At 33.1% G+C, this 20,999-nt stretch overlaps 3 protein-coding genes across 4 annotated transcripts; 1 reads left to right on the top strand and 2 right to left on the bottom strand.

Moving 5' to 3' along the window:
• The first annotated feature begins 992 nt into the window (after positions 1–992).
• Positions 993–3,546, top strand: LOC118049137 (GDSL esterase/lipase At5g37690). 2 transcript variants are annotated; one of them, XM_073408967.1, is made up of 5 exons: positions 993–1,300; positions 1,403–1,530; positions 1,659–1,785; positions 1,870–1,982; positions 2,094–3,546. In XM_073408967.1, exons 1-5 carry the CDS (start codon positions 1,048–1,050, stop codon positions 2,385–2,387), a joined length of 915 nt encoding a protein of 304 aa, XP_073265068.1. In that variant the 5' UTR covers positions 993–1,047; the 3' UTR covers positions 2,388–3,546. The 2 variants fall into 2 exon arrangements, with proteins under 2 accessions (XP_073265068.1, XP_073265069.1); XM_073408968.1 differs by having other exon boundaries at positions 995–1,285.
• A 4,434-nt stretch (positions 3,547–7,980) lies between these two features.
• Positions 7,981–8,778, bottom strand: LOC118049143 (non-specific lipid-transfer protein 1). The gene is made up of 2 exons (XM_035059052.2): positions 8,339–8,778; positions 7,981–8,202 (listed from the first exon to the last, which is right to left on the bottom strand). Exons 1-2 carry the CDS (start codon positions 8,683–8,685, stop codon positions 8,193–8,195), a joined length of 357 nt encoding a protein of 118 aa, XP_034914943.1. The 5' UTR covers positions 8,686–8,778; the 3' UTR covers positions 7,981–8,192.
• Positions 8,779–15,525: 6,747 nt separating this feature from the next.
• LOC118049150 (glucan endo-1,3-beta-glucosidase 2) lies at positions 15,526–20,057 on the bottom strand. Its single transcript, XM_035059065.2, has 4 exons — positions 19,770–20,057; positions 16,216–17,469; positions 16,041–16,068; positions 15,526–15,887 (listed from the first exon to the last, which is right to left on the bottom strand). Exons 1-4 carry the CDS (start codon positions 19,837–19,839, stop codon positions 15,734–15,736), a joined length of 1,506 nt encoding a protein of 501 aa, XP_034914956.1. The 5' UTR covers positions 19,840–20,057; the 3' UTR covers positions 15,526–15,733.
• Positions 20,058–20,999: the final 942 nt, after the last annotated feature.

The raw sequence follows: 20,999 nt of genomic DNA, 5'->3' as shown, positions 1-20,999 counted from the left end.
TTTTGTCTTCGATCTATACTCAAAAGTCTCTTTATTATCTTTCATTTATCGTTTACAGATTTTGTTTTTACTTTTTTATTCAGCAATACAATAAATACCTAGGTGGAGTCCTAAAGTCTCAACCAACTTCGTATTATTTTTGTGGCAATTATAAAGCTTTATTTAATTGCCCTTTGTGAAAGATTGCCAAGTCAAAGTGGCACGCCTGAGTCTGGCAATTATGCTAGACCTATAAGCCTGACAACTATGTCAAACCTAAGCGCCTGAGTCTGACATGGTATTTGACTTGTTTCAATAAAAGCAAAAGACGAAGAAGCCCCTTTATACATGTATATTTCCTCCCCAAGAGCATTATTGTATCTTTATTGTTTATTTAAAAAAAAAAGACAAAAGAAGCTTCTAATTCAAAGATTAAAATTTTATGTTCTAAAAGACAAATCAATATCTATATTATAGCTCAAAAAACTCAAATGGATCATTTTATCTCAAATTATTTTTTCAATGCAAAATATATCTCATGAAAAAGTAGTTTCTTTGTCAATGTTAATTTGGCCATTACATTGCTTTAATTTATAGCAATCACATTAAAAGAGTGAACAGTAGCACACTGAGCTATTTGTTGTAATTTGTTCAGCTACTGCTAAGACCAATTCTGCTTGGCATCCCGGCTCAGTGTACTGTATATTTGCATGAAAAAGGGAAGCATGCCTGTGATGTTTCTTGAAGTGTTTAGTCGAGTGAATCAGTGAACATTGTCATTGGTACCAAAGGCAAAAACCTAACAAAACCAAGTGTACTCAGCAAGATGAGTAGGCCAACTGCTAGAAGAGGCCAGCAACCACCCACAAAACTTGTAAACTTGCTAATTAGAGATCTTCTACCCACGGAGTATCTCATATGGTTATGAAATTAATCACCTAATATTTGCAAACTTGAGTAACTAGGCATGACTAAAACGCCATAAATATGGCACTAAACGCAGTATAAATCCAAGCCATCGATTCTCTTCTCCTGGGGCAAGCGCAAGCAAGTGGAGATTGGCTGACAATGGCGATACAAGGGCTGGCTTTGGCTGCATTCATTCTTGCGGCGAAGGCAACAACATGGGTTTCGGCTGCTTCACTCGTCACATTTATTTTTGGCGACTCGTTGACCGATGTTGGAAACAACAATTATCTTCAATATTCCCTTGCAAGGTCTGATTATCCGTGGTATGGAGTCGATTATGCCGGTGGAAAGGCAACCGGAAGGTTCACAAATGGGAGGACTATTGGTGATATAATCTGTAATACTGCTACTAGTTATGTTACAAATCAAAATTTGAAGTCGTAGTTATAAGCATCCATGCTCATTGGACTGACTGTTTTTTTTTTTTTTTCTCAAATTTTTGTGGGATTTGAAGCTGCAAAACTTGAGATTCCACCACCACCACCTTACCTTTCTTTGTCAAAGAATGATGATGCATTACTTACGGGGGTCAACTATGCATCTGGTGGAGCAGGAATTCTTAACGACACGGGCTTGTATTTTGTATGTTTTTTTCTTTGCAGAAGAATCTATTTTCTGTGAATTTCTTGGCAGAGCTTACTGTAATTGCATTATATTTACTTGATATTCATCTTTCTTTTCCTTTGGCCATGTTAATTTCTGTAATGCAGATTCAGAGATTATCCTTTGATGATCAAATAGACTGCTTTAAAAAGACCAAGGAATCAATCACGACTAAAATAGGTGAAGATGCTGCCAACAAGCTTTGCAATGAGGCCATGTTCTTCATTGGAATTGGTAGGCTTGTTTTTACAAGTAAATGCATCAGTGATTCTGCCACTTCAGCTGCGCCAAGGATTAACCATTATCTTTTGGGTGCAGGCAGCAATGACTATATTAACAATTATTTGCAGCCATTTTTAGCAGACGGTCAACAGTACACACCTGAAGAGTTTGGAGAACTCCTTATTTCTACCTTGGACAAACAGCTTACGGTGAATTAAGCAATTTCTTGCGTTCTCTTTTCGTACGGCTGTTGTTTTTTTGGTGTTTTATAAACAATTTTCTCACAATAAACCATATATCATGGAGCTTGCTCATGCCAGAGGCTATACCAACTGGGTGCCAGAATGGTGGCCTTCCATGGCCTCGGTCCACTTGGTTGCATTCCATCTCAGAGGGTGAAATCAAAGACACGGCTGTGCTTAAAGAGAGTAAATGAATGGGTGTTGGAATTCAACTCCGGAGTTAAGAATCTGATAGCCACTTTAAACCACCGATTCCCAAATGCTAAATTCACATTTGCAGATACATATGGAGATGTTTTGGACTTAATTGAAAATCCAACTGCTTATGGCAAGTTCAACCATCTTTTAATCAATAATCCTACAGATGCTTAAACTAGCTCATTTCTTAAACAATTCTTTTTTTTTTCGGGCTTCAAGGTCTCCAACACTTCATGTTGCAACGTGGATACCAACATAGGAGGTTTATGCTTGCCAAACTCGAAACTATGCAGCAAACGCACAGATTATGTGTTCTGGGATGCATTCCATCCTTCTGATAAAGCAAATGAAATACTGGCAGAAAAGTTCTTTTCCACCCTGTTCTCAGGTCCTCCATCTACAGCACCAAAGCCTTCTCCTTGATTGATGAATCAACAACAGATGAGAGAATACAAAGAGCTGAAACCCTATAAAGGTAAAGGGGCTTATGCATCTACATTAGGTTTTTGATGGAGAGACCTATTAGATATACATGTAGCTAATAGATACTTTACGAAAGCTTTCCATTGTCAAACAATGAACTTAAAATGAAGTAGCTAAAAAATCAAATCAGTTGAATGGTCAGTATAAAATACAGCTTATTTTAGCCTTCAAAACCCAGTTAAAGGCATCACAAATGAAAACATCTCCTGTATGCATCACAAAGGCACATCAAGTTAAGATCACTGTTGATCTAACTTCCACAAGCAGGGGTAAAAGTTTGGAGGAGAGAAACACATTTTAGGGAACGAATTGAGAACTTTATTTCATTTATATGAAGAACTCTACATTATTGAAATTTAATTCAAGCAAATTGATGTCTTCAATTGTTCTTTTAAAAAGCAAACTGATCTCATTCAAAAACTTTCTGCAAATGTAAATAAAACTGGTTGCTTAATCTCATGCTTTTTAATGCAAAAACTAAACTTGAATATGACTTTTCAGAGACTTGCTCATAAGAACTTAGAAGATGAAACTTGCTCATAAGAACTTAGAAGGATGAAACTTGCTCATAAAATTGCATGAAGATAAATTTCAAGAGCTACGCTTCAATATGCATCAATTTTTCAAAAACCACAAACACTGTTTATGAATCCACCGAACTTAAGAACCAAAAACTATTAAAAGAACCGATCGCTCTCAGATAAAGGCCAAAGTTGTCCACATGAGAGACTCAAGAGAAGGGACAATACTCATTTTGTTTAAGCCAAAGAAAAACTTGTTTGTAATGCTTGACAAAAGTCCTCTTCTTTCCTCTATAAAAAGAGAGATTATAAAACAACCTCCACTCTCATAGAAAAGAGAATCATCAAGCAGCCATCAAACAAAACAAACAGTGGTCTTCTTTGAATTAAAGAAAAGGAAGATTTTTTAAACACCCAAAATCTCTCAAGTCTGTCTTTCAGTGTGGTTAAAGCAAAATGAATCATCAATGAGCAATCTTCCACAAATTAAACTATAAAACTGATTCAATCAGATTAAACAAAAGGGTGTTTGGGAATTTGATCAAAAATAGAAACCCCAAAACCTCTAAAGTCTCAATCTTACAGAAAGAAACAATGACAACGGAAAGAAATCAAATTAAACAAAAGGGAGCATATAAGATGTGAAAATAAAATATGGGACTCACGAGAAAAAGCTAGAATTCTGAAAAACTTGAAATCTGCTTGTCCAATAAGTACCAGGTTGATTTTGCATCATTTCTTATTCTATGTGATATAGCGTAAGTTAAATCACAGAGAATTATAGTTAAAGATGCTTTAGTGATTGAAATTGAACAAAACTTTTAGGACAACTTGACAAGGTAAAGGAGATTGGGGAAGATATTTTTGTGTTTGGAGATAGAAGAGGAATTTGCGATTTGGTGGCTGAAGAGAGAATGTTGTGTATTTATAGCAGATGAAATTTGAAATTAGGGTTCTACAAAACGTAACGTTTAGGAGTAGTATTTTTTTATTTATTTTTTAAAAGGTCCTAAGATCTCCAATTTCACAATGTTAAACCCGATAACCTAATTCGTCTGCTTGGAATGGTTATGATTAATTTTTAAAGTATTTTTTATATAAAAATATATTAAAATAATATTTTTTTTTATTTTTAAAAAATTATATTTAAAATTAATATATTAAAACGATCCAAAGTATTAAAAAATTATTTTTTAATAAAAAAATTAATTTTTTAAAAAATATGAATACAAGAAACACTTATAATAATAAAAAAAATTAAATTATTCTAATTAGTTTTTTAATAATTTAGTTCGCTTAATTAATCTAATCTAAATTCAATCAAGTTAATATAAAAATTAAAATAAATAAAAAATATATATTATTTAAATAAAATAAAAGGCTTGATTAGATACAATTACCACAAAATTTAAATTCCTTTACAAGTAAAATATAACAACAATAATTCAATCACTCTTCACTCCACTCTCCCCCTTTTTTTTTCTTCCTTTTGATAGCATTCTCGTTATTATTAACTATAAACATAATATTTTGATTTCAGAAACTACAAAAGGATGAGGGGCATTGGAATTAATTTGCAGATTTCTTCCCGTTTTCATTTGTCTAGCTAGAAATGGTTTTGATGGATGCCGTTATATATAGGGATTTCTGATTCGGTCCGGTTTTAAATCAAGATAAATAATCAAATTAAAATTAATTTTTTTTCAAGTTTTTAAACCAAACTAAACCGAAAACTAATTCGAACCAACCATATTCGGTTCGGTTCGGTTCAATTTCTTTCCCTTCCAAACAAATTTAAACCGAAATTATTTCAATTGAGTTTTTATTCTAAGTTTTTTAACTGACCATATATTTTTTAGAAATTCTATTTTCGTCTTGTTTCTGATTTCATAGATCTATGCTTATTTTCTGAGAAATCTTGGCTTTCTCAACCTGGTTTTTTCTTAAAATGGTTGGGCATGCATAACAAAACAAAAGGAAAGAACAGAGGTCATTTGACAGGAAAAAAAAAAAACAAAAAGGAAGATTAAAAGGATAGTTTACATAGATCCTCATCTCCCTAACATCCATCAAGTGCCAAACTTGATTTTGAATTGTCCTCACAATACCAACATCAAGGAAAGTATAGAAAAGCTTTTTACTAATTCAACATAATAATCTTTTTTGGTTATATGTGCATGAAAAATTATATAATAAATATAGGATTATTTGAGAAATAGAAAGAAGAAGGATAAAAAAGAAAATTAAAAGCAAAAATAAAGAGGGGTGTGCCTTTTATAGGAGGAATAAAACAATTAAAAGCAAAACTGCAAAAGTAAAAAGGGCATGCCTTTGATAGAAAGAGCATAGAACATGAGCTTAATAAATAACAATTGTGAAGCATGAAGAAGAATAAAAAAGTAAAGATACAAAGAGCAAAGGGAGATGAAAGATGTAGAGAGCAAAGGGAGGGGGAGGCTGGTTTTGTTTACAGAAAAATGCTAATTTAGGTTTAGAGTTAAAAAAACATCTTATTTATACTTTTTTTTTTTTAAGTGCTGACCTAATTGAACCGTTTCGATTCAATCGGTTTTAGACTATGGAAACCAAAACTAAACCGAACCGGAATTTTTTGTGATTTTTTAATTGGTTAATTCGGTTTTTTTCAGTTTAGTTTTCTTGGTTATTTTTTTTTATTTTCTCAGTTTAATCATTTGTTTGGTTTTTTTTATCACCCCTAATCATATGTGTCATTGTAATTTATTCTTTGAAATAACATGAGTAAAAATAAAATAAAATTGCATTCTTCATGACTTACGGGCCATTTATCATGCGATACTAAAGGAACTTGTCTGTTTCATCATCTTATAATCGATTATATATGCACGAGAGTAATTTTATGATATTATATTAATTACTCTAGATCTATTATAAGTTCTAACTAGGAAAATTATAATATCAATGGCAAAAAAAACTTAAAAACACATTTAATGAGGTTATTTATAATATTTAGGTCAATGTGGATTTTAAGGAGACAACATTAACAAGTTACAATTAGATCTTAGGAAATTTAATTCATGCATAAGAGAAACATGATTCATCTACTTTATAGGCGAATAGTTTCGGTAGTTAGAGATTTTTTTTTTTTTATAATGCACGGTCTTACTATAACATGCCTAATTTTTATTTGACCATTAAGTCGGGTTGGAATTTTACTAGAAATTTCTAGAGATATTATTATTCTATATTGAGTTAAAATTCTAGGGTAATTGGACTTCAAGAAGGTTTTACGATAAGGTTCATAAGTTATTTATAAGAATTGTATTAGTTTTGTTTTATGATTCTTTTTCCTATTTTATTATTATTTTTAGCTTGTATTTAGATTATTTTAGGGACAAACTTTGATTTCGAGTAATTATTATTGTGTATGAAAGGTTTTACTTATAGCTTTTGGTTTTTCACTATTTTAAATTATCAAAGAATTAACCAAGCTTCATAAAATCTTGTATACTTCTCATTCGTGTCTCTTATAGGCATTGGGTGAAGGCTTGGTTACATACAATTTTGGTGTCTTGGTACATATTATTGTTGTGTCAAACTCAATTTCAAACATTATCTTAGTTTTTTTGGGAAAGAGCCAATTTGATTATGAGTTTTTAAATCTTTATATTCACAAATTTCACATGAGTTGGTATTAGAGTAAGGCTTTAAATTAGGTTGTATTCTTTTTATCTTCAAGTTTTTGCATACTCCATTTGTTTTTCATTCTTTTAATAAACTTGAAAAATAAAATAAAATATTAATAAGTTATTTTTCAGCTTATTTTTCATGACATAGCCAAACACTGAAAAATGTTTTTTAATTTATTTTTCATGACACTGCTAAACATCAGAAAATAATTTATTTTTCAAGAATTTATTTTCTAAAAAAAAACTATTTTAAAAAAAATTAGTTTTCAACAAATAAACATAGAATAGACGCGTATCATTTCTCCATTCACTGTGTTTTGAGTTTTCAAATAATTTTAAACTGAAACGATTTGTTCTACTTGATGTGTGTGGATTTTGAATTATTTTTAATTTAAATTGAATTCCAAACTCGTGTGTGTATTTTGATGAGGAATATTTCTCCATTCATTGCATTTTAATATGTTTATACCAATGTGGTTTATTCACCACTTAGGAGTCCATGGTGTTGACTCTTTTTAAATATGACTTTTGAGCATTTAAAAGAATTTTAGGTGTTTGATTTTTAGTGATTTTGAAATTTATTAATTATTTTTTAATTTAATAAATTTGTGGTTTGTTTTAAACCATTTGCCAATTTGATTTTATTTATTCTACGTTTAATAAATAAAAACTCTAAAATACTTTCCCTTCTTTTGTGTAGTATGTATATAGATAATAAAGTCACAATTCCATTTGGTTTGACATTTCGTTCTATATTAATAGCTAGGACAATGACTTGAATGTGAAACCGACGTCAACTTTTCAAAATTAGACGCTCACTTGCTTTGCTTATTTGTTTAATGTCGAGTGAGCAGGTGATAATAGTTATTTTTTAAAAAAATTATTTTTAATATTAATAGATTAAAATTATTTAAAAAAAAATTATAAAAAGTAACTTGAAGTAGAGAAAAAAATAATTTTTTTTTAAATTACTTTTAAAATATAAAAACAAACAACATCATCTTCGATATTGTTGTTTACTCGAGTTCTCAATTTATTATATATAGAGATGTTGGATTAATTGTTGTATTTGGTGGAAGATCACGAAGAACGAGATTATTAAATAAGCCAGCCAATAATATAGTAAAATACATATTTTTTTAGATGCACATAATGCCTCCAATATCGTACTGTAAACACAAGCTCACAAGAAAGAAGAGACTGATCCAAGCACTCCGTCGACGGGGACTAGCTCAAACAGGCTCGAGCACCCCTTTTATTCTAGCACTAGCATATTATCATACTAATTCATAATCTGCTTCGATTCTTCACTTCACGCTGCGACAAAAACAAAAAAAAAATGAAAAAAAAGAAGTCAATATTTCTATATTATTGTGATTTGTGAAATATTCAGGCCACCGCAATAATTTCCAGTGGCATGCATGTACGTACACATGAAGTATAGAATACGTACCTTTTGCAATCAGTGGAAGGACTGATTTTGTAGGAGACGGATACACCGCACTTTGAAGGGAGGCCAGCAGCGAAGCCATAGTTGATGCCGGAGATCTTACCGGCCAAGGATTTCAAACAGTTGCAGACCCCTTGGCGGTCGGCGGTGGTCGTGGCTGCAGAATTAAGTGCTTTCAACCCACTGCAGCAAGCTGCGGGCACAGCCCCGCCCTTCTGGAGGTAGCCTATACATTGTGCCAAGCTGCTTGTCACCTGGCCACATGTGATGGCAGCTTCTGCTAGCGGTGCACTAACAACCATCGCCATAAGCATGGCACAGGCCAGCTTCAAGCTCATTGAAGAAGCCATTATATGCTAGCAGAATATCACAACTGGAATTATAAGAAGATTTTAGAGTATGGTTTAGACTACTGCCCTTGAAGTTGTTGAGTGAGTGTAAAGTCCTCGAACAATGGTGTTTATATAGCAAAGATTTAAGGTTTTGGGAGTACTGTCGACCTAATTTTTTAAAAGTATTTTTTATTTTAAAAAAATAAATTTAAATAATATTTATATTTTAATATTTATATTAAAATGATATAAAAATTTCTAAAATAATTATTTTAAAATTAATATTGTTTTTTAAAACATGGTGATGATATCAAGATATAATATTAGTATATTTAAAAATGTAATCGGAGATTACATTTCAAAGTATTTGTTATTTAAAAATATATTAAAATAATATTTTTTTTAAATTATTTTTATATTATTAAATTAAAATAATTTAAAAATATCAAAAATATATTAATTTAAAATAAAAAAATAAAAAAAATTAATATTCTTTTTAAAATATTTTTAAAATATAAGAATAACTAGAGACAGAGGTCGGAGAAGGGTAGCTGGCAGTTGGGATTCATTAATTGTGTGTTTAATCATCATGTCCTTGTCAAATTGGCTAATAGTTAGGGAGCTTAAACATTTAATTCTTTCAACACCTGAAAACGTTGATTTGGAGAATAGATGGCCATGGCTGATGACACCTGGCCGGAATGTTTACCTCTCGAATTTCATTGAATATCCGGTGGGAAACAGAAAAACTCTCTCTTCTTTTCTCTTGCTGCCAATAATTGTACTAGAAATTCGTATATTTTCGAATTTTAAAAATATTTAAATTTATTTTAAATTAATATTTTTATGTTTTTGAATCATTTAATTTAATATGATGATATCAAAAATAATTTTTTAAAACTAAAAAAAATTATTTTAATATATTTAAAAAAAACTTTAAAAAAATAACATTTATTATACTATCAAACACCATTATGAGCTCGTGATCTCTTAATATTTATGTTTTAAGGTATATTTATTCATTTATATTTTAGTTATTGGGACTGTCAATTATAATTTCCGCTTTATTTTATGTTTTAAAAATATTTTTAAAACAAATTTTAATTCTTTTTTAATTTTATTTTGTTTTAAAATTTTATTTTGATATTTTCAATTGTTTTAAAGTATTAATATTAAAAATAATTTTTTAAAAATAATAAAAAAAAATTAAAAAAAAAAAAAAAAAACCGTTCCCACATTTCTAAAACTTCATCCTCATCAGTGACTCATCAGTGATTGGTTATGAATAATGAAGCGTCAATTTTAACTCTTTATCATCACGTAGTGAAGAGAGTAAAATTTGGGGACCCATTTTTTGTTTTTATTGTTGATTGATAGACCATGTGACGTGCCTTTAATGCACCGACAAGTGACGAATTAACTATTGTGGGCCCGGAAGAGTTTTTCTTCCTCCCCTTTCTGCTGTTTTGGTCCCTCAAACTTACAACGAATCTTATTTGATCCTCTTCTTAAAAAATGTTGTTAATTCCTCATTGTTTTTCCAAGGAATATATATGATTTCCAGAAAAGAATTATCATGTTGCGGAGGATGGATCAAGAGAGTTTGAGAGTTTTAAAATCAAATAATGCTAGTCATTTGCGTGAGAGGATCACTTGGGATTTTTTTTATTTTTATTTTTTTAATTTCAATGTTCAAATAACGTGGGCTCTTTCGCACCGCCTTGCCTCGAATGATTTATATTTTATTTATTTTTTATATTTTAAAAAATACTTTTAAAAAAATTAAAATATTGTTTTTAGCTAAAATTAATTAGCATTCACATTACGAACACTTTGAACATCTAATAAAAATGTTTGAAGGGCGAAGAACACATGAGGTGATGGCAAAAACAAAGGCAAATGTACATTTAGCAGTGATAGAGTGAAATACTTAGGGTGCATTATTACCAGAGAAAGGGCTCTTACACATCCATAAAAGATCAAAGATTTGTCGGCACCGAAAATTATGAAGCAGTTAGGTGGCACTTATTGCTCTCAAATATACCCTTCTCAGCACCTGTGGGTGGCTAAGCTCCTAGGTTTTGATTACGAAATTGAATATCAAAAGGGAAAAGAGAATACGGCAACGTATGCTCTATCAGGGACTGCTAGCTATGAAGTACAAAAAAACAAAAATCTTGTGAACAAGATGAAGCTGTACAGGGCAGTGTAGGAGATATACGAAAGAATCTAAATAGGAAGGGGAATATTGTTGTGGGTCATGTTCATGGTTTTTGAAGAAGGCTCGTCTTAATGTACCATGATACTACATTGGGAGGACTATTTCCCATATTAACTCCAGCAACTAAATTTGTTTGCCAACGTTGTCTGTATAATTGGGAATGATAACATGCTCTTCTAAATCACCAATTTCTTCCTTCAAATTTTCTTATTCATTAATATTAATATCTTGAGTGTTTTTATTCAAAGCATCATCATCAAATAAAGATTCAGAAGATGAACTCCAAGCATAATGTCTAGTTAAGTCTTACTAAAAACATGACTAGTTTTTTTTTTTAAGACAACCATAACAATTCCATCTAGCCTTATCGAAATGAGTGTTTGGCCTCATTCTTCCATCAATAGCGATAATAAAAATATCACAAAATATATGCAACATCTTTTTAGTTCAAGATGCTTTATCCAAGCTTTCAATATCTTCCATTGATTTTTTTTTTCTAACATAATTCATCAACCACAAAAGGACACATGAGCATTTAAACTTTGTAGTAGTTATTAAAGATGTTATATGCATGGGAATTCTTACAAAATTGATATTAAAAAATGTGGTAATGTTGCCATCAATGCAGTTGATTCAAATACCTATCCCTATTGTGTTCTATTGTGTTTATTTATGCAATAGATATATACTAATGAATAATGATAATGATTATTTGGGTACCAGTCTTTAAATAGGAATAATTGAATATCGAAGGATTCAACGAGGAAATGAAATTTTCGAATCAAAGGCATAATTGAATATTGAATATTGAAGGATTCAATGAGGAAATGAAATTTTTGAATCAAAGGCAAAAGATAAGCAATTCTTCAACAACTTTAAAAAACCACCTTTGAAAATCTAGAGATGCACAGTTATCCTCCATGATTATATTCAAATTTCAAAAGCAAATGGAATTCTAAGTTCACATATTATTTTTTCACAATAAAATATCATCAAATACAATGCCAAGCCACCTCAGAATAATATTTGATATAAATTCCAACAGAGTTTATCGTTCAAACAAGGTCTATTTAGGAGCACCAAACTCTTATCATTTTCAAACTCTCCAGCATTTACAGATCCAAATATTTCATATCATAAATCAAAACAAATTACAAAAAACTAAAGGTAATTCAATAAAAAGACAGATCCAAATATTTCATATCATAAACCAGAACAAATTGCAAACAACTGAAAGGACTTCCATGAGAAGATAGATCCAAATCTTTCATATCATAAATCAGAACAAATTGCAAACAGCCGAAGATAATTCAATGAGAAGATTGATAATGGGGAACTTTCATGATTTTTATGATGTGTGTGTCTGCACCATTGACTTTTAGCTACCAGTGAGAAAACTATCATGGAGTAGCCTTTAAAAACGTTTTGATAAACAAAACACGTCACAAAATTTCACTAGTTTTTCTGTACAAAAACATTGCAAACTTACCAAGTATTATGAAGTTTAGAATAGAATGATTTAAAACATCAGGGTCTGCAACTTTATCAAATGCAATGAAGCATATCTGGAGCATAAGAAAAAAATAATACAAGCTATAATTAGAGGAACTTCAGATCTAGACATCATGAAACAAGATTGAGTGGGCTTTTGCTACAAATAACAATTGGGTTTATAGATCTACAAAGAGAAAAACATATCTTTAAGGAGAAACATATGATGGTCACATAGTCAACTTGTTCAAAAACCAAATAGTAGAAAAGAAAAACACTTGATAAATGAAAAAAATCAAACAAGAGATGAAGGAATCAAATTACAAGATTTCTAGCAAAACTTGGGGTGGGTGTGGGACGATTATCACAATTGGATTGAGCAAGCTTTTGCTATAAATAATAGTTGGGTTTATAGATCTACAAAGAAGGAAAACAAATCTTTTAAAGAGAGTGATGGCTTAAAGATCAAGGGGCTATAATGAAGAGAGAAAAAATGCTATGGAGAAACAGGTTATAGTGTTGCATTTTTTATGAGGATAGTTTTGTCCAATATTTACAACGGTATTAAGCACCTTTTTTTTTTATTGTTTGGATAGTATCTCTTGACTAGCTTTTCACCTGACAAATCTTGCTTTTCTATTATCTGCGGTCATATTTTAATTTTAACATGGGGTTTACAGCTTAAACATCAGTTTGATTTTTTACCAAACAATATCAAATTTTATTCGGGATAAACCATAAAAAACACCACTCTCCCAAATACACACTTAGTAAAATGGTGATATAATACTAGCTGCCACACTTCTATAAACATCACTTTTTATGAAGTTTTATATGGTCAGGCACCACCCTTACATATTCTCTATTTTCATAAGAATTGCAATTTGAAGCAGCAGAAAAATTGCTAAGTAAGAGGGAAGACATGTATGAACTGCTAAAAATTAACCTTATGGTAGCCTATCATAGAATGAAGCAGCTAGCTAACAATAAAAGGAGTGAAAAAGAATTCAGCGTTGGTGATTAGGTGTACCTAAAGTTACAACCATACAAACATAAATCAATGGCTCACAAAGTTTTACACAAGCTATCTGCTAAGTACTATGGACAATACAAAATTATTGAACGAATTGGGGCAGTGACTTACAAATTGAGTTTGCCCTCCTCTATCTCAATTTGTCTTGTTTTTCATGTTTCTCAACTCCAGCAGAATCATGGAAATAAAAGGGTGTTTGAAGATTTACCTGTTATGACAAAAGAGGCAATCCTTCAACCACAAGCCGTGATAGACAAGAGAATTTATAAGTTTTATCTCAAATTATAAGGTCCTCCAAGTTACTTGGAAGAATTCCAAGTAGGAACAATCTTAATTAAGTTAGCTCCATAAACCTTTTGTGATCATTGTGCATGATTTAGTTTGAGTCGGCAACATTAGGCGATTAAACTTTTTAAAGAACAAAACTAAAAAGCTCGGAATTCGAATAAGCATTACAATGAATGGAAAATTGTTACACACACAAATGGACCAGGTGCTTGATTATGTTCTTTGCTTTTCCTTTTTTTTTTTTTTTTTTTTTTATAATGATTCCATTTGCTCCACTGTTATCATTGACTATAATTGTCTTTTCCTGCAACTTTTACTTTTTCTCCAGCACTTCTAGCACTGAATTTTGAAACCCAGCTGCTAAGCATTGATGCGAATATGAGTTGTTGTTCTGCGATGTTAACCTGGCATTAGAAATCCATTTGCTCAACTGTTATTATTGATTATCACTGTTTTTTCCAGCAGCTGTTACTTTTCTGTAGCAACTACATCTCATGTTTAAATCCAAGTTACTAAGCATTAAGAGTTTCTGTTTTATATACTTTTCAATTAACACCTTCTTAGATATTGTGATTTCCTTTCTTATAACTTTCAAGAAATCTTAAATGGCCATCCTTGTTACGCTCTAGCCCCCCTCCTTAAAAAAGGTCACCTTCACAAAACTCTGCACCTCGTGCTACACTCAACTATGCCACCTTCATAGAACCTGTCAACTTCCTGTCGATTTGCAACTCATTATAGAATGGCAAAGACCTGCATGCCGCGTCGAGAATGGAAGTTCCAAAGCGTTTTTCAGAGTTTCAACTTAAATGGTCTATACTGTTTTCTGACCAAATTGCTCATGTTTTCTGTTCATATATCATTCTGTCTTTCTTTCCTCTTCAGAATTTCAAGTGTGGGCATGTGAGTGATGACTTTAGTTTCACCTCTTTCCTCTTCGGATCACTTTAGTTGTTGTGTTGTCGGTGAGAGAGGAGGGATGGATGGTTTTTGCTGCTGTTTTTTATAGGTTGGTGGTACGTCCTCTCTTTGTTGGGAGTGTTGGCCTGAACTACAGGTTGCTGGGGGCTGATTTCAGGGCTGCTGTGTTGTGGCTGTTTTGGAGTCAAATTGAGGGCTGATTTCAGGGGAGGTTATGGCTGGTTTCTGATCGGTGATGGCGAGGAAGGCAGCTGGGGTTTGGTTCAGTTGTGGAGGGAATGGCAGCTGAGTTTTGTTCGACACTAGTTCCAACTTTGTTGTTTCTCTGCTTAACATTTTTCTCTTCTTTTTTCTATAATCTTCTATTATTATATTTTGTGCGATATGCTGAAGCCATTGTCTCGTTTTTTTCTTCCCGTTACCCCAGAACAGCATGCAAAAAATATTCTACTCTCACAACACTCTTTTATAAAAAGTGAGGGGAAGAAAAAGTACGAGTTTTTTGCAGACACATAATGCATACAATATTGTAAACAAAAACTCGTAAGAAAGAAAAGACTCTAAATCCCTCGACATTGATTTGGAGAATAGCTTGTCATGGCAGATGACATCTGCCAGAAATGAATACCTCCAGAATTTATTGACTACTAGGTGCCTAGGTGGTGCAGTGCACATCACGAAGGAAATGCCCTGTCATTTGTAACATCCAAACCCCAGGAACAGTTGTCAGATGTCTCATCCCATACCGTTCCTCCTTCTCAAGGGTTTAAGAGGTTTGGAGTCTTGAGCCTTTCCTTTGATAGAAGTTTGGAGATCAATTAACAATATTCTGCCACTCAAATATCATCTAGAAAATTTTCCACCATAAAAAGGTTTGACAATATAAACAAGAGTTGATGGTCGATTTTAATCAGAAGGATAAATATCAAATCTTTCATTAAAAAAGAATAATAATCCAGTTGATGCCAAACTAAGTTCAGGCTCTTCCCCAGTTTCTTTTGTACAAAAATTCAATGCACCAATTCCCCTAGAACCTCCACCAAGAAGAAGGCAAGCACTTCCTCCGACTCAAAATTTTTGGTGTTGCAAGAGAGATTTCAGCAGATACCATTTTACAAGAAAACTATGCTACAGATTAGAACTCTGAGAAGCACTAAGAAGCTCGTAGAAAAGAGGTTGTAAAGATCTCTGGCAGAAGGAGCTGCACTCGTGGAATTCATTGATGGGGCTGTAATGTTTACCATGGTGCCATTCATCCTGCCAGTGCTGCATGCAAGGTTCAATTAAACATGAGAAAACGAGGCTTTACATCATAGAAGCCAACTTAATTGATTGCTTGTAAAAAAAGAAAAAATCTAAATAACTAGCATTCAAATGCAAATGACTGAAAAATAGGCAGGACTGGTTATTTGGGCATACCTTCCTGGGAACACACAAGTGCCATGACCTGCCATAGAATCAATCAGGGCATTAGAACTTCAGAAATCGCTTTCTTGTGCAACATGACACTAACACGGACTAAAAAATCAACAAACAGTAACATAAACAAACACAAAAGAACAAATGTGGATGGTTAAAGTAAGCACAATCTTACTTGGATTTGTAGTGGTGATAGCAGCCACACCATTGAAGTCACATGTCCCAGGAGCCTTCCCCATCTGATTATAGTAACTGTTAAATGCATAAGTTGCATGTGCAATCACATTGTCTGGTTGGTAACATGGCTCTCCCTGCAACATAGCAGAGCAATCAACCTTGCCAGGTCCACATGCCCAATCCAAAGCAGCTTGCAGCATCTTTGGATCAGCACCTTGCTTTGCAGTACAGTATGTTTGGTTCGTGGTGTCATTTGCTAACACTAAGCCTGACCCGGTCAGATGCAATATGTAAACAGGCTCCCCATTTGCATTAAACAATCCCCAATTCTTCTCTGAGACTGGACCGGGTTTCAAATCTTCATTATAAAGCTCATAAATGTATGTACTAACAGCAATTCCAGGGTGTTTGGGAGTTCCAGTTTTGTTCAGCACATGCCTAATCAAATTACTGTTGTAAGTGTTGGCATTATCTAGATTTGCATCCGGCTCATTAGAATCACCTTTTGATGGCCATCCAGATTCAGTAACCATAACAGGAACGTTAGTAAAGTTTAGGAAATCCATGGCAAAGTAAGCTGCATCAATCATAGCATCAAAGACATTGGAATAGTGAACAAGTGTGTTAGCATCAACAGCTTCCTTGTTTGGAGCAAGAGGCTTCAAGAGTGCATAATCTAATGGAATTACACCATTTGATTGCATGTAGTCATAGTAAGGGTATATATTGAGCATCAAGTGTGACCCTGTTGACTGCAAGAAATTGAGCATGGGAATCAAAACAGGATTCCACGTTTTGTTAAAGAAGGCTTGGGATGGTGGGAAGGAATCAAGGATAATAGAGGAAGAAAGGGGTGTTGAAACTTTGATTTGGCGATCTAGGTTGGATGCAACAAGGGCTGATTGAATGAACTTCATGGCATTGACAAGGACTGACGCTGCATTGGGAACAGCTGTGAAAACCTCAGAACCTACACAAATGGCTGTGATGTTTGTAGCTGGGTAATGAGCCACCACATTATGCGAAACCCAATTAGCAGCAGTGGAATTCGATTGACCAATTCCCAGAAGTTGTTCATTGGGAACAGAGACCATGACCTGAATGCCTGTATTAGCAAGTGCAACTAGCATGCCACGGTCAGCATCATAGAGCCGGACATGTCTGATTTGCTGAGCCTTGAGGAGGGCTACCACTTGAGTTGGGTGTGGCATGTCAGAAAGGTCTGTTCCTATGTTAACACCAATGAATGCTTCTGCAAGAAAGATAATGCAAATATTGTAATACGCATCCATGTCAAACATGGATCACCAACATGTGGAAAAATGCAATTATGCAAATGCAAATATCACTTGAAGGGACAACAATGCACAAGCTCACAAATCAATAGATAAGATGATCCAATACAGAAAATGTAAGCTATTGAGATGGGGACTGGTAAAATTCAATTCAATTAACTAGCCTGTGCTTAGCTTTACAATGAAAGAGAATTGGTGTCATCTAAGACAAACAAGCATGCAACTACTTGATTGAAGAACAGCATATGCCAAAAAATTAATTAAAAAAGAGAAAAATACAAAAGAAATTTCTAAATTTGGGGGCCCAGATCAGAGTTAAATTGACTAAACATGCAGATGGAACTTTGCGAGACAGAACCATTTTGGATAAAAGCTAGAATATACCTTATGATTTGGCCATTTTGAACTTTTAGTGATAGTGGTTTGTTTTCTGAATGCTCAAGTGATTTACATTTTTCTCCACCAGAAATGCCCTTTAACTCTTTTAGCAACATGAAAATGGCCACACTTTTTACTCTTGTCTTGCTAGAAAGGCATCATCAATTGTATCCTTAAAAATACAAGGAAACAGCCAGCACTTTTTAGCACCAACAATTTTTCTTGACCTCTTAGAGAGGTCGCTAAATGTAGTGCCTCGGTATAAACATACCTTATTAGACAATGTTCCTAGAGCAAACCACAAGTCACTTAAGTATATATAAATAAACTTCTGTTACTTCATACTTTTTCCCCTCGCACCTTCATGCGAAGCAGTAGGAAATCAGTGAGAAAGAAAGTAGTGTTCTAGGATAATGCATCTTTGTTTAAGCTAATTCCACCATCTTCTGGTGTTCTTATTCTCAATGGGATTTGAAGCCCTACCATCTACATAAACACTTCTCAATATCTAAAAATAAAAACCCTTGTTCTCCCGGAAACCTGCATTGCCTTAGTAATAACTAATATAGGAAGAAATTGTCTTAAACAGTAGACAACATCCAAATAATAAGTGGACTTATTTGAAACTTTGCTTTGCTCGCATGGCTTCATTCAAAGGTTTGTTATCCTATTAGGCACCATAAAACCTTCTTATTGTTTGACCTCAGTAGTTTGATCAATTGATACCTGGTTTCTGATCCCATGCTTCATTACTAGTATGTTTAGTTTCAAAGGGTGGGGAAAAAAATCAGCTAATAGAAAACTCCAATACTATAATAATCTCTTAAAGGCCATTTGTCAAATTAGCGGGGATGCTTCCCACCACAAAGACAAACAAGTATAGCATAGGAATGGGATTGATTCTTTGCTTTTGGAGTTCTTGTATACTTTGCTGTGAAAAGAAAGAGAACTGGAGTAATTGTAAATTGCAAGGCTCTAGACATACAGGCATATATGTATAGTGTTGATGTTATCAATGAAATAGTTTCGTAGACACAGAAAACAAACACGAGTTTGTTGACAAATGCATACACAAATTCTTAGTGGGGATGGACATTTGCAGAACACATATTTAAGATACTTGAATGAATCATGGATGACAGAGGAAGGTTGTAAAGGGAGGAAGGGATAAAACAAAAAAGAAAAGAATATAGCATTGGTAGTACTTTCCACCCATGCCTGACCCAGATTTCAAGTCCTAGAAAGGGGGCTTTAATTCTCTCAACTTTGGCCGCCATCTGCCCTGCCAAGGCAGAACCTATCCCTACACCATGGAGCAAGTGGGTAAAAAATATGAAATAGCTTGTTAGCTGGAGGACAATGAGGTAGCCTGTTAGAAATTAGGATGTTACCATATCTCCTTATTTATTCATTCAATTATGAAGAAGGAGGTGGGCATTTAGGGTGATAATGCATAATAAAGTCAGGGCCAAGTTTTCATGGTCATGCTTATATACAGTAGCAAGGACCTAGGAGATTTAATTACAGAACATTCAACATCAAACGAGGAACACTTAATTAAAGCTCCCAGGTCCCAACTTTCCCTCTGCCATTCTTTTATGTCCTAATTTAATACCCAACCACCTAAACCTAACACACAAGCAAGCACAGAAGCACAAACTCAGACAGTGCTGCAATCTTCAAAGCTCCGTTTTTTTTTTTTACAAAACCCACTTAATGTTTTGCTATTTACCTTCACGTTTCACTCAATACACAATTTTCAAACATGAACAAATATTTTCAAAGCAGGCAAGAACAGGCAGACAATCAAACCATGGAAAAAAGAATGCAAGGAAAACAAGAAGTAGGGGTCGTGAAAAAGAATGCAAGAAACACTTACCATCATCAGCAGCAACAAAAGAAGAAACGGCTGCTAAAAGCAGAAGTATAAGCACAAAGACAGGCTCCATACTCCAAAACAATCTCTAAAGGAACTGAAAACTGAAACCCCAAGAACGTAAATGGAGAAGGAGAGAAAGAGAGAGTGTGAAAATGGCGTTAACAAAGAGCACTAATAAAAGGGAATGATGGGGTAGAGAAACAAGAAAAAAAAGGGCAGTAAAAGAGAGCTAAGGTCAGAGAATGAACGGTGAAGATATCATCTGCAACTTTTTTACACAGTGAACAAAGCATAGCATTGTTTTATGTGTAATCTAAGAGACTTTTTTTGTGCAAGAAATCCAAAAGCCTGGGCGAACTTTTGTTGTTCTGTTTTGCTGTGTCGTAGATTTGCTAAATATGGTCCCTCTATTTTTTTATATTTTATCAAATAAATCTTCTACTTTAAATTTGATCAAATCAACTTTTTTTAATTGCATAGTAGACAATTTGAGATCTTCTATTGAATTATGTTATAACACATAACGATTATCTTGCTTTTAATATGATAAATTAAAAAAATTGAGTTATATACTCATTGTTACTTAACTCATATATGCTAGGCTGATAAATCAATATTGGTTTAGGAAAAAAAAACCATAAAATTATTGGATGGAGGGTCAAAATGACCTTCTTTAATTGGAAATTGGATTGATTTTATACAACTCAAAGTAAGAGGTTTGAATGGATGAAATGTAGAAGTATAGGGACCATAGAGGATGTTCAGGTTTTAAATTTTGCTACCGTTAGAGTCCCACAAATGGCAGGCTTTTTTGCAGTTTGTTTGGATACCATAGTTTAGCTTAAATGCATTGAATGCTGTGAAATTAGCTGTCGTCATTTCTGTGTTGGTGACTGGGAGAGGCAACGTGGGACCCGATTTCTACACCCAACGGTCAATTTTATCGTCCTTTTTTAAATATTAATACTCTCCTCTTCTTCTTCTTTTAATTTAAATTCCTTGCCTTTTCTGTTAATAATAGGGAAGATCATTTCATGTTGTCCCCTTTTGAAAGAAAAGAAAAAAAGGTTTGGAGAGGGGGAAAGGAATTCATTAAACTCCAGCATTGAAAGTAAGGATGAGTAAAAAAATCAAAAAAACCAATTAAATTAAAAAAATAAAAAAAATTAAAAAAAATCAAATTATAAAAAAAAACCGATTAAAATTTTTAAAAAAATCGACCGGTTCGAT

This window comes from Populus alba, chromosome 4, assembly GCF_005239225.2.
Source record: "Populus alba chromosome 4, ASM523922v2, whole genome shotgun sequence".
Taxonomy (NCBI): domain Eukaryota; kingdom Viridiplantae; phylum Streptophyta; class Magnoliopsida; order Malpighiales; family Salicaceae; genus Populus; species Populus alba.
The sequence above is the reverse complement of the archived record's forward strand: the minus strand, read 5'-3'. Positions and strand labels throughout refer to the sequence as shown.